Source organism: Thamnophis elegans, chromosome 7 (genome assembly GCF_009769535.1).
Source record: "Thamnophis elegans isolate rThaEle1 chromosome 7, rThaEle1.pri, whole genome shotgun sequence".
Taxonomy (NCBI): Eukaryota; Metazoa; Chordata; class Lepidosauria; order Squamata; family Colubridae; genus Thamnophis; species Thamnophis elegans.
This window is the reverse complement of record NC_045547.1, coordinates 42,253,424-42,274,761: the sequence shown is the minus strand read 5'-3', so window position 1 is coordinate 42,274,761 and position 21,338 is coordinate 42,253,424. Positions and strand designations below refer to the sequence as shown.

Below are 21,338 nucleotides of genomic sequence, written 5' to 3'. Positions count from 1 at the left end.
GAAGGGGTCGAGATAGTTTGCTTCCTCCAAGGACCGCTGGAGCTGAAAGGCCACCACCTTCTCAACAACCTTCCCAAGGAAGGGAAGGTTGGAGACTGGACGATAGTTATTAAGGACAGCTGGATCCAACGATGGCTTCTTTAGGAGGGGTCTCACCACCGCCGCTTTCAGTGCGGCGGGGAAGTTCCCCTCCCGAAGAGAGGCGGTCACGACCGCCTGGATCCAGCCTCGTGTCACCTCACTGCTGCTGGTAACCAGCCATGAGGGACAGATCTAAGTTTATTTTGAGAAAAAAACTTCAATGCTGCAAAAAACTAAAGCATAGTATATTTTGAAGCATTGACCTTTTGTTTCCATCGGAAACTGTGAAGTCCTGTGCTGCCCCATAGTGACTGCATGGCAGATGAATGAGATTCCAGAATAAGATGTCATTCCAGAATCCCAAGATTGGATTCAGGGCTCAATGCTTTGTAAGAACCTAAACAAAGTTAAAACTACCACCTTTTACTTCCAACCCCATAACCCAGTATAGACCTTTAATTAACTTATGTTTTTATTCATTTTAAGTTACCCTATGTCTTCCAGCTACTCACAACTTCAACAGTTTCAGCCTTTCAAGGTTGGAAGTTGCTCTATGTCTTTTCCTAGTTAAATTTGCTAAATTTGCTAAAGGCATATTTCTTCAAGTTAACTTGACTGACCAAGTTAACTGATTCCTCCATATATTCCCAGATTGTACTATTGTTTTATTTCATTGTTTAAAAAGGTTGCCATCAGTTTTTTCACAGTTTTAAATTTTCAAAAGGTCAAATACTAAAAATGATTGAATATGATTTTAAAAGCAGGATCTGAAAATGTGTTTTCATAAAATACATATAAATGTATTTTATATTTTTTATCTCCTTAAATAGAAAACTGGTTGTATTTTTGTTTTTGCTTTAAAAAAAAAAACCTGTATTTTTTTCTCTGCTTATTTGATCATAAAGTTAATAATTTCCGTAGGGTTTGTGCATTGAGATGTTGAAATGTCGCTTCTTCTGGTATTCTATTTTCTGTGGGGAAAATTAAGCAATGTTGTTTATGTTAAAATATGTTGCTTGTTTTTATCTTTATTTTATGCCTGTGCATTTTAAAACTGAATTACTGATATTGAATATACATGCAGCTCAGAGCAGTTAATGACAGGGTTATAGCCTACTTCAATCAGCAGATAAACAACTAAGAAGCTGAAGTATGCATAGGAAGCAGCATGTTTACTGTAGGCAATCCCAATGTACTGTCAATGGTTCACACTTTTGGTAACCATTTGCATACTGTATTCCATGCAAGCTAAAATATCCAAAAGAAGTTCAAAATGAATTAATCATATGTGCAAATAATCACATTTACCTTTTTTACATTTTATTAAAGTAGGGGAAGGAGGAGTAAATATATATAAATTTTAAAGCTGGACTAAGCACAATTAAATGTATAGTTTATTGAGTTTCTAAGCTTTATCTGTTTTGTTCTGCTTTTGCAACGTTTTTCTTTTCTTACCTGAGGAATGGGAGAGAACAGAAGAAATCATGCTTGCCTTCTGGAAACATCATGTGCTACTGGATAAAAAGAACTTTGCATTAACAAAGTGTTAAATAATAGTGTAATCTACTTAATTCAGCAGAGTTGATGATAATGTTCTGCAGATTTTGCAGTAAGGAACACCTGTAGAACATTTTATTGATGGAAGCCATAGCAAACATTAATGGCACTTCAGTTATCCTTTTTGTTTTAAAAAAGTTTCTCTTGGAGGAAAACCATAACTGATTAAAGGGTTAGAGGTTTTAATAAGGATATAAAAGCTTATGGCAGATGGGATAGATTAGGACTCTTAACAGTACAGTAATCTAATCATTGTTGCCAAGCATTATAAAAAGCTCCACCTCCGGTTGTGTTTTATCCAGAAAAAAACTGCAAGAATAAAGTGCTGTTGGTATGAAGAGTTAACAGTCCTGAAGCTGGAAATGGATAGTTTCTGAACTTCCAGTTGGCCCATTGGGCCCGTTTTTCACTATCCCCAGGCTCCAAAGGCTTTCCTGAAGCCTGGGGAGGGTGAAAACAACTTCCCCCAGCCTTTCGGAAGGCCGAAAATCAGCTGGCCAGCACGCGCATGTGCGCTAGAGCTGATGGCTTGTGTGCTGGAAGATATGGCTCCAGGTGCCATCATGGTACTAGAATCTTATGGTGGGCTTCTGATCCCTTCCTTCTTTCTTACTATCTTCAGATATATGAAAAAATATTGTCAATCTGGAGAAGAGTTCGAGCGATACAGTGCTTCCCAGAGAGAAGCCCAGATTAGTTGATAGGAGAGTGGGGAAGAAATACAGAGTAGTCCAAAATCTAAAATATGTTAGGTGGTTAGAAGGTGTCCTATCCCAGTTCCCAGGAAGGTGTCCTATCCCAGTTCACGCAGCTCACATCAAGGAGTTTCAATACTTTATTGAGACACTTATTCCCCAGGTCTCACTCAACACAAAGTCCCACTGAGTCCAAGTCTGCACAGCCAAGGCATGAAGTCATAAGCAACACAAAATCCAAGGGCAAGGCACAAGTCCACAAATCCACATACAAAGTTCAAGTCCAGGCATGAGTTGAAAGTCCAAGCACAGTTGCTAAAATCAAGATCCATTACCACTTGCATACTTACACTGATTCCCTTTTTTGGGAGTAGGTTCTATTAGCTTTGCTGTAATTCTGTGATTTTTTTAAGTTTGATCATAAAATACCATTGCATAAATGGGATTTGTATCTTGGTTAATCTTAGTTTGATCATTTTATTTAAAAAGTTGATTCCCTAAAATATGTGTTGCTTTGGATAAAATCTCATATTTGGTCTGTGATAGGTGTGTTGGAGTGCAAAAGGTAAATTGGATAGAAGACTGTAAACAATTAAAATCTAAATTATAATCATATTAAATTAATAAGTATTCAATGAATTATTCTAATTCTGGCACATTAAAAAATACAATTGGTTAGAAGATTTTGGTGTCTATTCAGAGATACACAAATTGTGCAACATTCCAACTTTTATAGGGTAGATTCTATTAGCTTTGCTGTACCTGATCCTTACATCCTGTCATCTAGAAACACACACACACACACACACACACACACACACACACACACACACACACACACAAAACAATATTTGGGAGAAAGTTAGAAAACAGAATTTTTACATTGTGGCATAAAATGTGTCAAATGTACATGGCATTTATATCATTTTTAGAAAAAAATATGAAAATAGAGAAGCCAGGAGAAGTTTTGGTATTTAGAATGCAGATTATTTAATAATAAATATAATATCAATGAGACTAACCATTTTAATTAAAATTCTGTTATTTTGTTTTCTGAAAAGTTTATTGCTGTTTTTTGTTGTAAATTGTCCTGAGTGCTCTAGCAGTGTGATATTAGAGAAATATAGTAGTAAAATAGATTTCTACTTTAGTATATATTGTACCATATGTTTCCTGCAGCCATTTATTAAAATAATTTAATTTGCCAAAGTTTGTTAATTAAGATAATAGGAATCTCCAATTAAAATGTTTTTATATTGTGAAGCACTGTTGGATATTTTTTCTGGCTCACACACTATCTTGTATTATGGCCAGTACCTTGGTGGGTATCATGAAATGTTTCAATTTAAAAATCCAGTATGTGCTCTGAGTCACATTTCAACAACAACAATAATAATACACACTAACTGTATCTACCATGAATGTTGTAGAGTAATTCAAACTAATTGCTCATAAACTGCAAAAAATAAATTAAAAGTATGCGTTAAAGTGTTCTTTTAATCACTAATGTGATCTTGTTCTTGAATTTTGCATTCTATGCAATAGTTTAGTGTAGCTGAACTTGATATTTTAATAATGCTCCAGATTTGACTTAAAAGTTAAAAAAAGCACTAACTAAGAGAAAGTAGTGTCCATCTTCAAACTGTATGCAAAAGAAAATAATGATCAATATGTATTTACTGGAATACATATTGTATTACTGGAAATGCCAATTTAAATTGGTTTTGCATAAAAAATATTAAATAGTAAGCCCAGAGCCAATATTTCAAAGTTCATGTCCTCCAGATAAAGTGTGTCCCAACATTGAGAAGCAGGCTGGAACAAATGAGAGCTATTTTATAATAAGTTGCACTTATTTCCAAAATAATTTAATTCATAATGAGATAGTGACCTGTTGCAATAAATCAGTAAATGAGGAAGTTTGAGAGACATTAAAATGTTATCTGGTTTTACAATGAAATTTTAGCAGCAAAAAAAAATCCTATAAATAGAATAAAAGCATGTAGAAATGAAATTTAAATATAAAATATTAGCTCAGAGATCTGAACTAAGAATATATGATTTCCACAGTTTTAGCAAAGAATTAGGAAGTATAATTCTTTTTTCTCTTTTTTTCTTTTGCAGAGGAAGAATTGGCCTCTTCTTTTGAGCATTGGTTTATTGATCTTCTGGGGAGCTTTATTGCTGGGTCTTCGCTTCTACTGGATGGGGAACAAACCTCCCAGCTTTTCCAACTCTGACAATCCAGCAGCTGACTCAGATAATTTTTTAACAAGAGCTCTGACCTTTTTTTATTTGCCAACCAAAAACCTTTGGCTGCTATTGTGCCCAGACACTCTTAGCTTTGATTGGTCCATGGATGCTGTGCCTCTTCTCAAAACAATCAATGACTGGAGGAACCTACACACAGTGGCCTTTTATGCTGGACTCCTCCTCCTTACTTATACCAGTTTGAGAAATTCCAGCATAGAAAGAGAAGGCAATGGGAAAAGTATAACAAATGGCAGACTTAACGGCAACGGTCACAACTACCTATCTGAACTGGAATATAAAGAGCTGAGGTCCAGTTTTGCATCTAAAGAAGAAAATGGCATTAACAAAGGCTTACCACACAAACCACACATCCCCTCAACAGAGAATATTGTGGTTCTGTCACTGTCTTTATTAATTGTTCCTTTTATTCCTGCCACAAACTTATTTTTTTATGTAGGCTTTGTTATAGCAGAGCGTGTGTTGTATATACCTAGTATGGGCTTCTGCCTCTTGATCACTGTGGGCACAAGAGCCCTTTATGTCAAAGTCCAAAAGCGCTTTCTGAAGAACTTGATTTTTTTGGCTACTGCTGCGTTAATTTTTCTTTACGGACTGAAGACATTTGTCAGAAATGGAGACTGGCAGAATGAAGAGATGCTGTATAAATCAGGGATTAAAGTAAATCCAGCTAAAGGTAACATTTTCCATTGGGGTTGTTTGCAACAAATGGGTCAGTTTATTATGTATTTTTTTAATCTAGCTATACCTGTTTTTGGAAAATGCGTAGATCCTATATATACAATCATAAATAATTAAAGTACAGAAATAATGTTCTATACTGAAATATAATTTCATATTAATTGCTTATTCAGAGGATTCACTGAATGTAGGGTGAAAACAAGGTGCAAACTACAGAATTTTTTTGCTAATATGTTTTATGTTTCTGAATCTTTGTATTACAATATCTCATGTAAGAATAGTTCTTACAGAAACATTTGGAAAAAAAAGTAGGTAGTTTGAATTATTTACTGGTTGCATTTTTAAATTTATGAAAATATGATTACACATTTGTCTTTGTTTAATTGGTATGAGGCAAGAGCCTCTGTGACTGGAAAACCAAGAGTAAATTCTGATAAATTTAATTGGCACATTGCTTTATTAAATTCATTAATGAATTTCAACAAATAAAAACTTAAATAGAAAAATGAGTGTTCAAGTTACTGTTTCTATTCAAAATAATCTACAGTAAGAAAATGCATAAAATCCCTCTTCCTCCACCAAAAGATCTTATGCTATAAATTGGATACAGTCTATTAATGTACTATCCGTTTAAAAAACATTTATGAGACTAAACATTTTTTGCTACAGTGCTACAGCAAAATGATTGATTACATTTGTTAAGGTTTCTAGGATTTCTTGAACTGTACATAGATGCAAAATTTACATGAATCATCTTTATCCAATTTTCCTATAATATGCTATGGCACAGCTCATTCTATTCAATCCAATCTGTTTTTACAACCGTGGGAGTTTGGAATCTCAGGAGGAAAGGCCTAGGAAATAAGTTCTATCCTTGAATTGCAGAAGATTTTCTTGAATGAATGAATGAATGAATGCTTCCAAGGCTCAGGAATGAAGACAGAGTTGAATAGCATCGTCTGCTTTCCATTTAATGTTTTGAATCCTAATATCTATTGTTACTATTCTATTTGTATTTTAATTACTCTGTTCTGTGATTTATGTTTTGATACCTGCATTCTTTTTTCCCTAAAATATTGCTAGTCGAATGGTAGCCAAATATTTGAACTTTTGCTTTCTGTTCAGTGAAGCCAGAAGCAGAGGATAATGGAAAATGTTAGCCAAAATATCTGGAAGACACTAGATAATCTTCACCTAGTTTGCATATGTCTAACTTCTCCCCACACCCCCCACCCCAATATTTCCATAAATTTTTATTTTTCCAAAACTAAAATGGAAATACAGAATAACAAAACAAGTGTTGCATACAAGATACAGAACAGGGAAAAGGGGTGGGTGGGAAGGTATATATAACAAATATAAAATTAACAATAAACATATGACCTCCACCCTAGTTGAATGCTGAAATGCTGATACCTGTATTTCACACAAATCTAATAGGTTCCCTCCCTTGTATTGTTGGTCTACAAATGGCTATACATTTTTCGTCTATACTTGCTGAATTACTAATTCACATCACATTCTTTTAACATATGCCTCACATTTACAAATCTATCAATGAAATTGACCCAATACCTGTTCACTATAAAAAAGTATTAACTGTTATCCACCCCGAAAAATAAATACACACCTTTTCACAAGTTGCTCTGCCAATTTCACCAACACATATTGTTCACCCAGAAGAACTCTCCATTAATAGATTAAAAAAATAAAATAATGTGAAGAACTTTAATCAAAAAGATTAGCTGTGCTTGTGTATACCAATAGCTGAAAAAAATTAATAATAGTAGCATGTAAAATAGTGATAAGCCTCTTTTAACCTCTAGTGCAGCACCTAATTTAATAGTAAGATGTTTATTCATGAGTCTAGTGATCAGATACTAATGAACTATTCAAAAGCATGACTCGCAAGTTTGCTTATTGTCACTGAAAATGACCACAGATATACAGAGAAGAATATACTAAAACAACTACTGTCTTAAAGGGTTATGTACAAAGGCTCTGATCACTAGTTGACAACAAATGACTTAAGGATTCAGATGCCTATCTCTATATCAGTTGTCATGCCTATTCTTTTTCTCATTTGATATATTGTTTTGCTTTCAAAAGAGTGACATATATTATTATGTCACTCTTTATTTTTATTTACTTTATTAAATTTATTTGCTGTCTGTTTTCCTGCAAGGCAACTCTGTAAGGTTTGGGTGGCGTTAGTTACCTATTGAATTTGGGAAAATAGTAAATATGGCTACTTAAGGAAGTTCAGTGTCTCTGAAAGACTGATACTGTCAAGTATTTATTGACAGCTTGCTGAAAGCCTAGTAAAATGACAGTCATATTACTAAAATGGTTTTCAGACTTATGAGGCAATTGACTTGTATATAGAAATTCCAATTGGTCATAATTTTTTGAATAGACTGACCACTAACAGGTTGATCACACCATAAGTATGCTATCATTCATGGACATTGAAAGATTTATTGGTTGTCAGAATTGAGTGAATATGAACATTTGTGATATTTGCTGATATGCATTTATATATGTATCCATATGTGTTATTAAATTTAGGAGTTGAACACGTGGAAACCATTTATTAATTTTTAGAGAATTTGTTTTGACAAGTTAATTTTGTAATAGCAAAATAAATCTACATACTTATGACAAATATTTAATAGTACATAAAATTCCAGATAGAGATAAAAATTAACTGTATATTAAAATATTTTAAACTATTTTTATATTTATCGTCTATACATAGTAGGCTCTATTGAATAAATATCTGAAAATGAGATATGTACAACTAAGATTTTCATTCTCCATCCCATACGTCTGATAAGCTATGTTAATATCATAAATTTATATAAACAAATTTATATAATTCAGTTATAGTATATTGTTGCTTTGAGCTAAACATAAACAATATTTAATATTTTATGGTTGGGTTGTAACAATGGATAAAGTAACCTTCTCCATTAATAGGGTGTGAAGCAGAAAAACAATGTGATATCACAATTTATTAGCAGTCAGTATCAGGAAATTGAGTAGCAAAGTGTGGGCAATGACTAATAATAATGAAGCTTAAATGTATTTCTTATCTATTTTATTTTAATGATCCCATTTTAAAGAATATATTTTGAGAAACTAAAAAGAATATTTAAAAAATTTAAAAAGCATAGAAATATATGCATAGAACAACCAGTCTTTGAAACAGTGTAATAGTGTTTATCAAATAATATCAGCAAAATAGCAGGGAAAGAAATGCAGATAGCATTTAATTTGATAGAATTATCATATGCAAAACCAGTTGACATTGCTGTTAGTGGAGCAGTATGCAATGTGCATAGTAACAAGATGTCTCAAACCCACACCAAGGATAAATATTCTTGAAGGCATGTAAGAGCAAAGCCAAATTAGAAGATGAAGGAGATAATTTATGGTATAAACTATAATCTCAGAAGAGGACATGGCTGAGAGATCTGATCTCCTCTACGTTACTTGGAGGACATTAAATAGGTTGAAGGTGGGAGTGCCTAATATGTGACTAATATGCTCAAAGTGGGGTTTGCTGCAGTGGTGGGTTCCTACCGGTTCAGACCGGTTCGGCCAAACCGGGAGTGGTTTGCTGGCCTGGGTCACTGGAACTGACAGTGACCCAGGCCTGCCATGCTCCCAAACTAGTTATCCAGGCAGCACCGTAGGTGCCGCCATCTTGTTTTTTGCTTCTGCACGTGCACAGAGCACTTTTATTGCACTGCACATGCACGCACTGCACACATCAAGTGTGCGCGCACGAGCAAACCATCAATAGTGACTGCCGGAATTTAGCCCAGTTTGCTGGCATTTAATAACATGCTGTGTGACTGTGGAGAGAGACAGAGTTAGAAAGCAATTAATGTTTATGTCCATGTAGTTTACCTATTTTCTCCTCAGAATTGCTGATTTCTGAATATTAAGTTCTCAATTTAAAAGACACTTTAGTAGACTAAATTAAATCAACTAGTTAATTCAAATAAAATTAATAATTATTTAAAATTTCTAACTTAATTAGAAGTTGCATCCATTTTATTTATTTTCTAACTGGTTACAATTTTATCGGTTTAATATTCCACATTCTCTCCTAAGAATTGTATTTCTGTTCTATAAACAATAAGCAAGTGGTTGCAAGACTGATTAAATGCAAATTGTGATTAATTTTATTCACATTATACTGTGCTCTTCAATAATTCTCATTTTTAAAAATCTTGATTTCATTCGCTGTAGTCGTGTGACTATAAATCGTAATACTATATTCTAATAAAGATGGCTGCTCTAAAGTGCTTCACAGAAAATAGGTAAAGATGGTGGCCTACTCATTAATGAAGATATTATGAACTTTGGTCTTTTTCAGTGGCCTTCATGGGTATATATTTTGTCATATTTTTGTGAGCACCACTCTTTCTGGATGCAGAAAGAGACTTTGGTCTTTGGCTCTCCCTGTGTGGATAAAAGATAAATTTCTTGCAGATACAAAATAGTTAGAGCTGCAGGACAATGTTATGAACTTTATTGGGGTCATAAAACTGATAGCAAGTGCTTGACTGACTAAACTGTGTACACTAACCTTGTAAATACAGATGCAAATCCACCCATTGCATGGATCCAATATGACTGGTCAGACAAGCCCGAAGCCTTCCTCATGTCCAGAGGTGGCTCCTCCTCTTTCTCCTCCTCTTGAATAGCAAAGCTGTATCAAGAACAGCTTTTGAAATTCTTCTATCTTTGCTATAGAATTTGAGAACTTCTCAGCACCGCAATGGATCAAATGTATCTTTTGGCCATGGGTAACTAGTTGTAAGATATTTGAATGCTATTCAAATTAAGTAATGCTGCTAGTGAAACTTAATTTTAGCATTATATAGCCTTCAGTGCAGGAGTCTTGGAAGATCATTCACTTAATATGTACAGAACAGGAAAACTCTTCAGTAATTTTCCCTATGAATACTTGCTATTCATCTACTTCAATAACTTTTTTGTCATAGATATTGTTAATATTTTTCTTAGGGCAGGGGTGTCATACTCAAGGCCCGGGGGGCAGACCCAGCCCACAGAGTGCTTAGATCTGGCCTGCGGGTCCGCCCTGGAAACAGTGAAAGACCAGCCTATGGTGCCTCTGCCAGCGAAAACAGAGCTCGCGAGGGCCGCAGGTTCGGAAATTCATTTTCTCTGGCAGAGCGCTTGGTCCGCCACAGGGCTCCCCAACATGAATGATGCCAAGCTGTCCACGCCCACCCTGGTCACACACATTCCGGCCCCCTGCGGTCAAACACAACCCTGATGCAGCCCTCAATGAAATCGAGTTTGACAACTCTGTCTTAGGATGTGAAATTGAATCAGAGGGATTTAATTAGATTTAATATTAGATTTATCAAAAGATAGATGGAAAATAAGGTCATTGCCAAAAGAGACATGAAATGTGATTTATTTCACTGTAAATAAGACTTGCATTTGATAGACAAGTCAGTAGAATTATTTTGTAATATCTTATTAATTTTTTTGCAGTATTTATTAAAAATTCCTGGATTCTTGTGTGTCTCCTTGATTAGTTCCGTCCAGCTTGTTGGAAGGAAACCTGGCATGTTTTTTTATTCATATGAAAGTTTTATTTCATTGAAGAAATTATGCATTAACAATAGTTTTTAGGAACTGATTGTGTGTACCTTGCATATAACTTCATATACCCCTGTCTTGTTTCAACTAAAATATATGGGGGGAAAATGGGGAGGGGATTTCTTATTTTGATCATGTTAAGGTTTTTCTATTGTTTCTGTTTTTCCCTCCCATTATGATTAGGATCTTTATTTACATGGATTTTAGGACGAGCCAATTCCCAATAACTCTGTGTACTTTATATTAGTACATAAAAATAGAACAATAAAATAACAGATGCATGTCCAGAAAAAAGCTCCATAGAGTATAAAACAAAAATATTTTTGGTTTTATTGCTAAAATCAGTGGTATCATTTGCAAAATCTGCAAGTGTGGTAGACTCACGCAAGGCATTTCCTCCAATCCATAAAATAGCAACCAAGCAAGAGACTATGGATAGGGTTTACATAGTTAATTGCATATTTTATTTGCAATTTAACTTTGCCTGTAGAAATTAGCTTCCTCCACTGGAAGAGACTGTGAAGTACAGTTAGGCCTTGACTTTCAACATTCGTTTAGTAACTATTCGAAGGCACACTGAAAAAAAATGATTTAGGATTATTTTTCACACTTAGATTGTTATAGCATCCCCATGGTCATGTGATCACAATTCAGGGGCTTGACAACTGGCATGTATTTATGACAATTGTACTGCCCAAGGTCATATGATCACAATGTGCAACCTTCCCAGCTGGCTTCTGACAAGCATAGTCAATGAGGAAGCCAGATTCACAAAATGAGCCATAATTCACTTAAAACTGTATTGTTTAGCAATGGAAATTTCAAGCTCTGTTGTGGTTGTTACCTCAGGACTAACTATAACATGTAACCATTCATGTGTAATAATCAATTCAAGTGCACCTGTAATAACCATTACCTATTCAAATAAAAAGCAATGTTTCTAAGCCATGAAACTGGCCCTAATAATATGTTGTTGTTCTTGCATACTCAATATCCCAAAGGTGCTTTTTCAGGAGGCAACTGGACTTTCTTGTTTTTTCTTTTGAAGACGTTTTACTTCTCATCCAAGAAGCTTCTTCAGCTCTTTATATTATCCCTTTATATTAAATTCCTTATAAATGTCTTCAAAAGAAAAAACAAGGAAGTCCAGTTGCCTACTGAAAAAGCACCTTTGGGACAACTGTGACATCCATGACTGAGAATCTCTACAGACTTCTAGCTATACAATTTGGGATGAACACCCTTTGAATGGTGTGAGAATAGGAATGGATTTCCAGAGAAAAAATTGCAGACTACAGGAACCAGGAGCACCACTCAGGTGACCCTGAAGACACAGACAAACCAAGTCTTCAATGACCCTCCAGAACAGTGGTTCTCAACCTTCCTAATGCCGCAACCCTTTAATAAAGTTCCTCAGGCCCCAACCATAAAACCATAAAATTATTACTATGTAACTGTAATGTTGCTACTGTTTGAATCATAATGTAAATATCTGATATGCAGGATGTATTTTTATTGTTATAAATTGAACATAGTTAAAGCATAGTGATTAATCACAAAAACAATATGTAATTATATATTGTGAAATATTTATAATTACAAATAAATGAAATTTTGTCTTGAAGCATGGTGTAGCACAGGGGTCGGCAATCTTAAACACTCAAAGAGCCATTTGGATCCGTTTCCCACAGAAAACACAAAACCACAAAACCTGTATGGGTGTGGCCAACTCAACATCACTCCCACCCAGTCACATGACATCCCCCCCAGACATGCCTACCCAGGTTTCATGGCTCAGTGTTTTCTGTGGGAATAGGGTCTCTCTCTCTTCTCTCCCCCTCCCTCTCATTTCTGTTTTTCTCTATTTTTCCTTTCCCTTTCTCTTCTTCCTTCCTTCCTTCCTTTCTTTCCTTCCCTTTCCCTCTTTCTTTTTCTTTCTTTCTCATTGAATATGATCGCAAATCCAAAATAAAGTTATTAATTGTAGGAAATTGCTTCTCTGTAATCTTTTCATAGTGAACTCTAAGTTGATATATATATATATCAATATGTATGTATGTATGTATGTATGTATGTATGTATGTATGTATGTATATATGTATGTATGTAGTATTTGTGCTGATAAATAAATAAAGGGAGACTAGTATAGATATAGTATAGATTATTTATCAGCACAAATAATACACAAATGTAACAAAGGCAACAGTAAAATATTGGGCTTTCTGTCTGGATGGTCTCTTGTGACGAGCCGATGGACAGAGAATGGAAGCAGTTAGCTTCCTCCTATAATTGGGGCTTACCAGGGGTTGTGACTTTAAATATATATAATTTCTTTTGAGTTTGACAATATAATATGTTATCCGAAATGATAAATAATCTTATTTTCAGATGCATTTTTTTGCCATCTCTGTTATTTTCTTAAAAAAAAAAATCAGACTTGCTTCCAATTTGTGCCTTCTGGCAAACTGCAGTTTTCTTGGCAAGAGATCTAGCTTGCCATTGCTTTCGTCATAGGTCTGAGAAAGTTTCTTTCTTTCTTCCTTACTTTCTTTTTCTTTCTTTCTTTTTTTCTTTCTTTCTTTTTTTCTTTCTTTCTTTCTTTCTTTCTTTCTTTCTTTCTTTCTTTCTTTCTTTCTTTTCTCTTCCTTTCTTTCCCCCTGATCTGTTTCCCTCTATTTTCCCTCTCTCCCATTCTCTCCTTTCAGTTCTCTTTCATTTCTCTCTCTCTCTTTCTCCCCTTTTCTCTTTCATCACTTTCTTGCACGTGCAAGCAAAATACCCTCCTGGGATGGGATCACGGCAGCGGGGACAGCGACTCCTTCTGCTGCGACCACTGAGAAGTGAGTAGCTGGCTGCACTGCGCAGGAGACTCCTCAGCGAGAGGAGCAGCAGACCTGTCAGTCTTCTGGCACATCTCCTTCCTCAGCGCAGGGAACCCGAACTGCTCCCTTCCCTTCTCGCCAGCCTCTCTGCAGGAGGCTCCTCGGTGACCCCTGTGAAAAGGTCGTTTGACCCAAGAAGGGGTCACTACCCACATGTTGAGAACCGCTTCTCTAGAAGGATGCAAATGTCCAGCTGTCTGAAAGGAATATAAATCCTTCCATTCCCCATTGTCCTGTCAGAGCTGAAGAAGTTTCTTGGATGAGAAGCAAAATGTCTTCAAAATAAGAAAGTCCAGTTGCCTCCTGAAAAGCACTTTTGGGACAACCATGACCTGGATGACTGAGAATCTTTACAGACTTTCAGTGTCTAATATTTCATATATGAAAAGGTTGCTCCTATATTTCAGTGTAGAAATTGCAACAAATTTGGGGTGCTGAAAATATAGAGTATATGGGTTTGGAATTAAAACTGGCTGTTGTTCAATGTGTATATTGTTATTGCTAGTATATAAATAGCATAGTCCCATGATGGCAATTCTATGGCACACGTGCCACAGGTGGCATGTGGAGCCATTTCTGAAGGCACGCGAGGCATTGCCCTGTGAGCTCCAGCCCGCATGCGTGTGCTGGCCAGCTGATTTTCAGCCTTAATTTTTGGTCATTTTTCGCCCTCCAAAGGCTTCACTTCAGTCTCCGGAGGGCAAAAAAATGCCCAACGCACAAACAGAAGTTCAGGAACAGACTTCTGGTTTGCGCGCTGGGCTGTTTTTTGCCCAAAGCCTCCAGAGGGAGAAAAACTGCCCAACAGGCAACCTGGAAGTCTGTTCCCAAACTTCCGGTTTGTGTGTTGGGCTATTTTTTACCCTTTCCAGGCTTCTGAAGGCTTCCCTGAAGCCTGGGTAGCATGAAAAATGGCCCAATGCGGCCCACTGGAAATTCGGGAACAAACTTCTGGGTTGCCCGTTGGACCATTTTTCTCCTCCTGGAGGCTTCAAACTGGAACTCCAGAGGCTTCAGTGAGGCCTGCGGGCATGCGCGTGGGGTGTGTGTTGTGTGCCTATGCATAGGGGCAGGGCATTGCATCATGGGTATGGGCACATGCATGCTCCCTCTGCTTTGGGCAGGCCTCGACAAAAAGGCTAGCTATCACTGGCATAGTCTAATGAAAATGGGGTGGGCTGAGATCTTAAAACGGAATCAGAGTAAAGGTTGTGTAGGTTTTCTTGTCACAAGAACTCCTTATTCAGACACTAAATTGTATTTAATTGGACTGCAACTCCTTCTCAATATTATTTTCTTCTCTTGGCAGCATGGGGTAACCTTGGAAATGTTTTGAAGAGCCAGAGTAAGATTTCTGAAGCTGAAAGCGCCTATAGAAATGCCTTGTATTACCGCAGCAACATGGCTGATATGCTTTATAATTTGTAAGTATATATGGCTTTCTTTTTATGTGTTTGTCTGTGAATAAAATCATTTATTAAGATTCAGGAAATCCAGATTATATTTAGTTATTTCTTTTCCTCTGTCTTTCATCTCTCCTGCCTTTGGTTAGCTTACATTAATCTTATTTCAAACTCCAACATAGACAGATTTCCTTCTGTTTTTCACATTTATCAGATCATCAGATATTTTGACTCTACTTTGCAGTGAAAAAGCAGCTAATTTCCCAGAAGATCTAGTGGGGTGCTGTATTTATGAATAGCCCTTTAGATTCATCCCAGCACCTTGCCACAGATCCAGCTGACTAGAATTTACCAGCAGACCCCAAGGCACTGCAGCAGTTGAGATTGCTATTTTATCAACTTCAATTGGTAAATCAATGGCAGCTTTTCTTTGTAACAACGATTTGGAAACTAATTTCCACACTGTGGCGGTCTATTTAGACAGCTGCATTGTGGTGTACTTAGAAGCTTGCTTGAAAGTTACAGTTAATGTTGATTTTCTGTATACAAAATGCAGAAAGTGTTTTTGGCTCACATGAAAATGATTGCAAGCACAACTTAAAACATGGCTTGAGAAATATTTCTTCTCCCACTGTAATATCTATTCTTGGTTACTCTTTGTAACATACTTGGCAATTGATTAGAAGCAGCCAGAATGATTACTTGTCCACCTCATTTTGTCCACCCAGAAAAAGCTATTGTAGAGAGAAAGAGATGAAATATTCAATGCCATGCTTTGAACAATTGTTTCATTTTTTCTGAAAGAGTCATCAGTGTTTCAATTGAAACTCCAAAGATGGGGAAAGATGTAAGGAGGTAACCTTACAAACACTTTCGTTGTTATTTTGGATTTTTTTTCTCTTGAATTTGAGAAGTGCTGAGGCTCTGGGGAAGTAGTTAGGATGTTCTGGAGCATAATGCTATCTGTGGGGTGGAATTAGGGCCTGTTGGTTGCTTTAGATTGCTAGAAATATGAGAAAAATATATCTAGGAGAAAATATATCTGGGAGAAGAGGTGCAACCTTCTATCTTTAAGACAAAGCAGCTGTTCCTGAAAAGGATTTCCTTTTGGACTGTCTGCAAGAAATAAGCATGGATCTACTGATCTATAATTGGTTTAGTCCTTCCCGAGTGAGTAGGTTTAGTTGATGATAGTGATAGAAGAGGAGTTGACCCTGTGTTATTCCTTGTAAGATATCATAGGATTCAACTATATAATATAATATAATATAATATAATATAATATAATATAATATGTATGTATGTATGTATGTATGTATGTATGTATGTATGTATATGTTTTCTGAGGTTTTCGCGGGTGTTAGTATGTAGGTCTCTAGTTGTTCGGGTTTTCTCCCACGTAGAATTGGAGATGTCTTGCCGACGTTTCGACGAAGTCACATTCGTCATCTTCAGGCTGCTGCTGACTACTTCAGGTTTGGTGTTTCCAGGAGTAGTGACTACATGACTACTCCTGGAAACACCAAACCTGAAGTAGTCAGCAGCAGCCTGAAGATGACGAATGTGACTTCGTCGAAACGTCGGCAAGACATCTCCAATTCTACGTGGGAGAAAACCCGAACAACTAGAGACATATATATATATATATATATATATATATATATATATATATATATATATATATATATATATATATATATATATTTGCCACCCTCTAGCAATAATAGCAACATCTAATGATATTTCAATTTGGAGCAGCAATAATTTCATCTTCAGTACACCTAAAGTATTAAAATGATTACCAAATTTTAGGAGATTAAAATAATGCAATTAGTTTTTATAATGCTTGTTGCCAAAAAAAACCAAGCACCTTAAGTCAATATGTAAATTGTGAATATTGAATGGAATACAGAACTGGAGATTTCCATTTTTTTAAAAAAAAAGAACAGGAGATTGCTTTTATGTCTGCATCAAAAATTTAAATAGATCTTATACTATAGCTTGTTCAATAAAAATTATAGTTATAATCCATCACATTTGTTTAGAAAAGAAATGAATAATTCATAGTGCTGTTGGAGATTCAGATAGTGAGAATTGCATATTTTTACAATGTCATATAATTCTGATGGTCTAGGAAGTCATACATATATTAATTGGGATAGATTTTAATATTTTTCTAGCCAACTTCTTTTGATTTACATACTAACTACTTGGGATTCCACAGCTGGAGAGCAGAATTTCTCTGTTTCATTCTTACTGCAAAGAGGCTTATTATTCCACACCCAAAAGATAAATTTACAATTCCAATTACTTAATGGACTGAAGACCTGATGTTGCTTGAAATCTCTGAACAAGGTGCTTATTGATGTAGACTTTGTAGAGATAATTATTATCAGACATGGTCATCGCTTTATTAAAATGTTTGTGTAAAACTCTACATGCACACACATCGAAAGAAGAGTATTTTATCTATTATTTATTATGTCCAGAGATTTTAAACTATTGTATGAACTTTATGTCTACACACAGAGACTGTTGTATTCATACCTAAATAATCTTTGCTTTAAATTTCACACAACCTGAAAACTGTGACAGATTCACAACAAGCAAGCTGTAATTCAGTGTTTTATGATAGTCATATAGCAAACATCAGTTTAGGGTTTGAATGAAATCAGAAACTATATTTAATTAAATTGTCTGCATTGTAGGTCATAAAAATGTCTTTCTGCAGATACAAAAGGGTTGTGCTAATAAGACAAGATACAATCATCGAAGCATGACTTCTGTAGGAGAGATTATATTTGCAGCTATCCCAACAGCAGTTTTGGGCACTATGGTTGCATTCATGTACATGAGAGAAGATAATTAAAGAGATTGACAATATCTTCTTGCAAACTAATTAGCAGCAGCATCAAAGTTAGCTACAATGAGTATCTGCTGTGCATACAGAAATGCTTAGATTGAGCATATAAATACATGTTTATATCCTTGAGAATACATACATATGTATATGCATGTGTTCTCAAGGATATAAACATGTATGCATACTCATGGAATATGTGTACCCATATGTATGTGTACCCATGGGATGGATGGATGGATGGATGGATGGAAGGAAGGAAGGAAGGAGGGAAGGAAGGAAGGAAGGAAGGAAGGAAGGAAGGAAGGAAGGAAGGAAGGAAGGAAGGAAGGAAGGAAGGAAGGACGGACAGTCACACCCAGAAGTTTTCCACTATTTTTACTTTGGATGCATCAGAAAAAAAATAGGATATGAAAGATAAATATTTTACTTTCTGAAGATATTACTCTTCCATCCCCTCTCTATTTTTCTGATTGAAAACATGTAGGTTATGGACATCACATTGTTCTAATAAAGTTTACTAAACAATATTAAATAAATATTTAATTATTTACTAGAATTCAATATACATTCTTGCATCTGCTTTGCATTTTGCATCTATACAGATTTTAAATAGCCGGTGAAAGAGCCTTAAAAATACTTGCATTCTGGAAAAAAAGAGAAAAATAAAATTGAATTGCTACACTGACTGCCAATATTAAAATTGCTAATAAAAGCAAAATGTTCATTCTGAGGTCTGCTAATAAAGAGAATAGAACATTAAAAACTTGTAGAATAAACATGATATAATGCAATGCATTATATTGAATATTTCAAAACTTAACGTTTTCAATATGGGAAAGCAATTTATCTAATATTCTTAACAATACAGCCTTTCAAAGGGAAGCAAATTTTTAAAGATAATATGTTATCAAAGAATAATTTTAAATACATATTATGGAACAAATGAAAAATAATTTGTGCTTACTTCAGTATCCTAATTCTGATATGATTTTGAATCTGAAATAAGCTACCACTAACTTTATATTAGCCCTGTGCAATGATTATGGATAAAAAGTTTACTTTTTTATCCCTTAATAGCATATTAATTGCATTGTCTGCCAGAATTAACAAATAGTAGCATTTTAGCACCCTAAAACATGCCACTCTCTTCCAGTAATAGTGTAACAGCCTTTGCACAATAGAATTCGGAATTTTTGCAGAATTCCATCAATGGGCTTGGTCCTATTATGAATCATATAAGCTACCTGTCACAGCTAGAAAATTGAACATTTCAGTGGAACACCCTGCACTATTGCCAGAATCTATCTGCCCCACATCAATCATATTAGTAGAAAGTCCACATAACCTGTTGTTGAAAACCTCAAGCTCCTGCCAAAAATCAGCTGGCTCTCTAGATGCCTCAGAGCTTAATTGTAGTGCTAAAAATTGGAGTACCTCTGCCATACACTTCTTATAGCTTTTGGCAGTAGCACATTGTCAGTTGAGCTGGGAAACCTGATTGATAGCTCAGATTATCATCAGTGTAAAAGTACAAGAACAATCAGCAAAGACTTGCTGGGCTGCACAACATTCAATTAGGACAGTAGCTGACATAAGCAGCAGCTTATCACGTGCAGTAGAAGTCTGAATCACATATGACGAAAGCCCTTTGTACAACTTTACCCAAGGTACAGCCAACTTAGTTTTATGAAATTAATGAGATTTGGACTTGGGTTTAGTGGAAGTATCACAGTTTTGGGTAGATTACTCTGGAGGAGAAAGCAAAGCAAAATGCATCATGACTGCTGGTGGATCATGTATCCACCCCCAGGAACAAAATGGGTCTGGCTCATACCTGAATATTTGTAATATTTATAGAGCAGAATTTGATCTATAGGGATTTTGCATGCTGGAATTTGTGCATTTTAGAATGAGATTAGAATTTAAGGCTACATCTTGAGTAGATCGAAGTATTTAAGAAAGTTTATGTAATATATTTCTATCTCTGTATATAGGTACTGTTTTCTCTCTGAATGGGTATAAAAATTATTGCATATATGCACAATTATCCAGTGATGGGTTTCTATTATTTTTACTACCGGTTCACTCATGAACGTGCACGCGCTTGCGTGCACGATGATTCTGCGCATGCAGAGAAGCATCTGGGTGGGTGGGTGGAGCCTTCTGCTGCCAATACTACCGGTTTACCCGATCTGGGCCGAACCGGCAGCAACCCACCTCTGCAATGATCAGAGTTCAGTCTTCAGTTTATCAATCTGATATTTTGGCTGCAAAAATGTGAACCTTTTAATTCTTTTTGTGAAGAGCAAGTGTTGCAGATCTTTATCACCCTTCTCCCCCCCCCCCAAAAAAAAAATTACAATGGTTAATTTGTTGTCATTAATATTTCATTTTCTATCCTTTATCCAGCCAAAGTTTTCTGCCTTTATTACTGACTTTGGCTTTCACTGAGTCTTAACCTTGAATCATTCTATTAACTTATCATTAGAGAAGGTGGCAGTTCTAATTTCCTCTATTATTATTTAGATTACTATGATTAACAGATTGACTGCCAATAATTCTAATATACAGAACTGGGAAGTACCAGCATACAGTGCAAAGACAGAATATAGGCTCTCATAAGACAAATTATGCCTATGGCTAGGGCCTGAGGCTATGCCTATAGCTCATTTCTGCAGTATGCATCAGCAAATGAGAAAAATGGTAGAAATTTGTCCATTCCCTGTTGCTGCTATAAGCTAGTCTTAAAGACTGAGATATATGCTGGTGCTGAATAGTTTATGAAGCCTTTTGAACTTTAATTTTTTTGCATAAATATGACCTAAAACATGATCTGTTCTCCACATAAATCCTAAAACTTATCATCATCCCATTGATTGAAAGACCTGACTCTAATTTCCTCACCAAATGAATGATAATCCCTGAGATTTACATGCAGAAATATGTAGCTTTGGATCAGGGGTGGGTTCTGGCAGGCACTATTGCTGGTTTACTCATGTGTGCACTGCACACATGCATGTACAGTGCAATAAAAATTGTTCTGCGCACAGAAGCGAAAAACAAGATGGCCTGTTCCAGCGACCCAGGCCACCAAACCACTATTGGTTCGGCCGAACCGGTCCGAATCAGTAGAAACCAATCACTGCTTTGGATCATTTTCCTTGATAAATAAGTGACCCAATATAAAGTTTTGGATACATTTGTTTCACTGGGTTCTGTTTTTCCAGCTTTAGGACTTGTGTAGTAAACAGATCACATT

The 21,338-nt window shown here is 35.7% G+C and overlaps 1 protein-coding gene across 1 annotated transcript in view; it reads left to right on the top strand.

The window, feature by feature from the left end:
* Nucleotides 1-21,338, top strand: part of TMTC2 (transmembrane O-mannosyltransferase targeting cadherins 2) — a 187,656-nt gene that overhangs the window by 104,185 nt on the left and 62,133 nt on the right. The window contains exons 3-4 of the mRNA XM_032221173.1: nucleotides 4,458-5,280; nucleotides 15,123-15,237. Coding sequence (XP_032077064.1) covers nucleotides 4,458-5,280; nucleotides 15,123-15,237 — 938 coding nt within the window. The remainder of the gene's footprint in view (nucleotides 1-4,457; nucleotides 5,281-15,122; nucleotides 15,238-21,338) is intronic.